Raw genomic sequence first — 1,152 nt, 5'->3', positions numbered from 1 at the left:
TCTTTCCCAACATCTCAATAAAGAGTGGATCAGGCATTTTAAGGCAACACCTTCACCATCTTGGTTTCTCTCAAATTTACCCCTTTTACAAGGAAATGGCTGCTTCCTCTGCCCACAAGCCTGTTAAACTGACAAATTTAAAACACTTCAAGGTGAAAAATGCAGTAACAATGATGACTCAAGAGAGTCAAAGCTTATCTTATTTACAGTCACAGGATCACAGCATATGCAAAGACTCCAAATCATACCAGTAAGTCACTAACCAATAAACATTAACTTAAAATTGAAGAAAAAACTAAAACCCTATCCATTTTAATAGGCCAGTATGTTCTAAAGTCTTGAAACTGATTCCATGAAGCTAGAGGTGTTCTACAGCAATTACCACCACATTGGAATAATGTAGTGCCACACAAATAGCCCCTGAAGGGCCAAACGGAGGGCTAGTCCCAAGTTAATTCTTCAAGCCTACACTCATGGCTGACCATCCTTGTTTTAGTCTGATGGTCTGATCAGTTCTCCTCTCTCCCTTCCCTCAAAAAAATAAAATGTCACTTTCAATGAAGTTTTGACTTCAAAACAAAGAGAGTTGCTTTCTGGGAACAGAACAGGAAACACAAGCCACTTGTTGAATATGTACTTGCCCTTTAAAAAAACAACAAGAAAACCAAAACCAACCAAAACCCACACACAAGGAATGTTATAGCTTGCTTGGGAAATATGGCACAACAGGTTCTTAGAATTGGTTCTAAGCATTTAGCATCCGCAAAACAACTAGAAATAAATGGAATTTCAGCCTTGAAGTATCTTTAGACAGAAAAAAACCAACGTAGTAAAATCTTAAATACAGGGCAAGAAAAACCCAGTTTCCAGGTCAAAATCAAGTTTATTATCTACTTTTTCTCAATAGACTTGCTGCCTTTAAGCCTGATTTCAAAGACAAACTCTGTCAATAGCCTTGGCTTAATTTAATAAATAAAACCTACAGTTGACTCCTTAGAAGAAAAAGGACCCTTTTGACCTACAGAACAAGATTCAATATATCCAAAGATACTAGGTAGGGACCTACCTGCTCCAATATTACAATAAAACGGGAAGCTGGAGGCAGGGCATATGATACAGCAACATAGGTTGGTCCAAATCCAAGCCCAGCTA

General features: G+C 37.9%; 1 protein-coding gene across 1 annotated transcript in view; it reads right to left on the bottom strand.

The window, feature by feature from the left end:
- Nucleotides 1-1,152, bottom strand: part of SOAT1 (sterol O-acyltransferase 1) — a 25,291-nt gene that overhangs the window by 7,363 nt on the left and 16,776 nt on the right. Inside the window, exon 7 of the mRNA XM_010185852.1 lies at nt 1,067-1,148. Within this exon, the coding sequence (XP_010184154.1) occupies nt 1,067-1,148 (82 nt within the window). The remainder of the gene's footprint in view (nt 1-1,066; nt 1,149-1,152) is intronic.

The sequence above is a fragment of the Mesitornis unicolor genome, unplaced genomic scaffold (genome assembly GCF_000695765.1).
Source record: "Mesitornis unicolor isolate BGI_N332 unplaced genomic scaffold, ASM69576v1 scaffold2596, whole genome shotgun sequence".
Classification (NCBI taxonomy): Eukaryota; Metazoa; Chordata; class Aves; order Mesitornithiformes; family Mesitornithidae; genus Mesitornis; species Mesitornis unicolor.
Note: the sequence above shows the minus strand (reverse complement) of the source record. Positions and strands in the feature narration are given on the sequence as shown.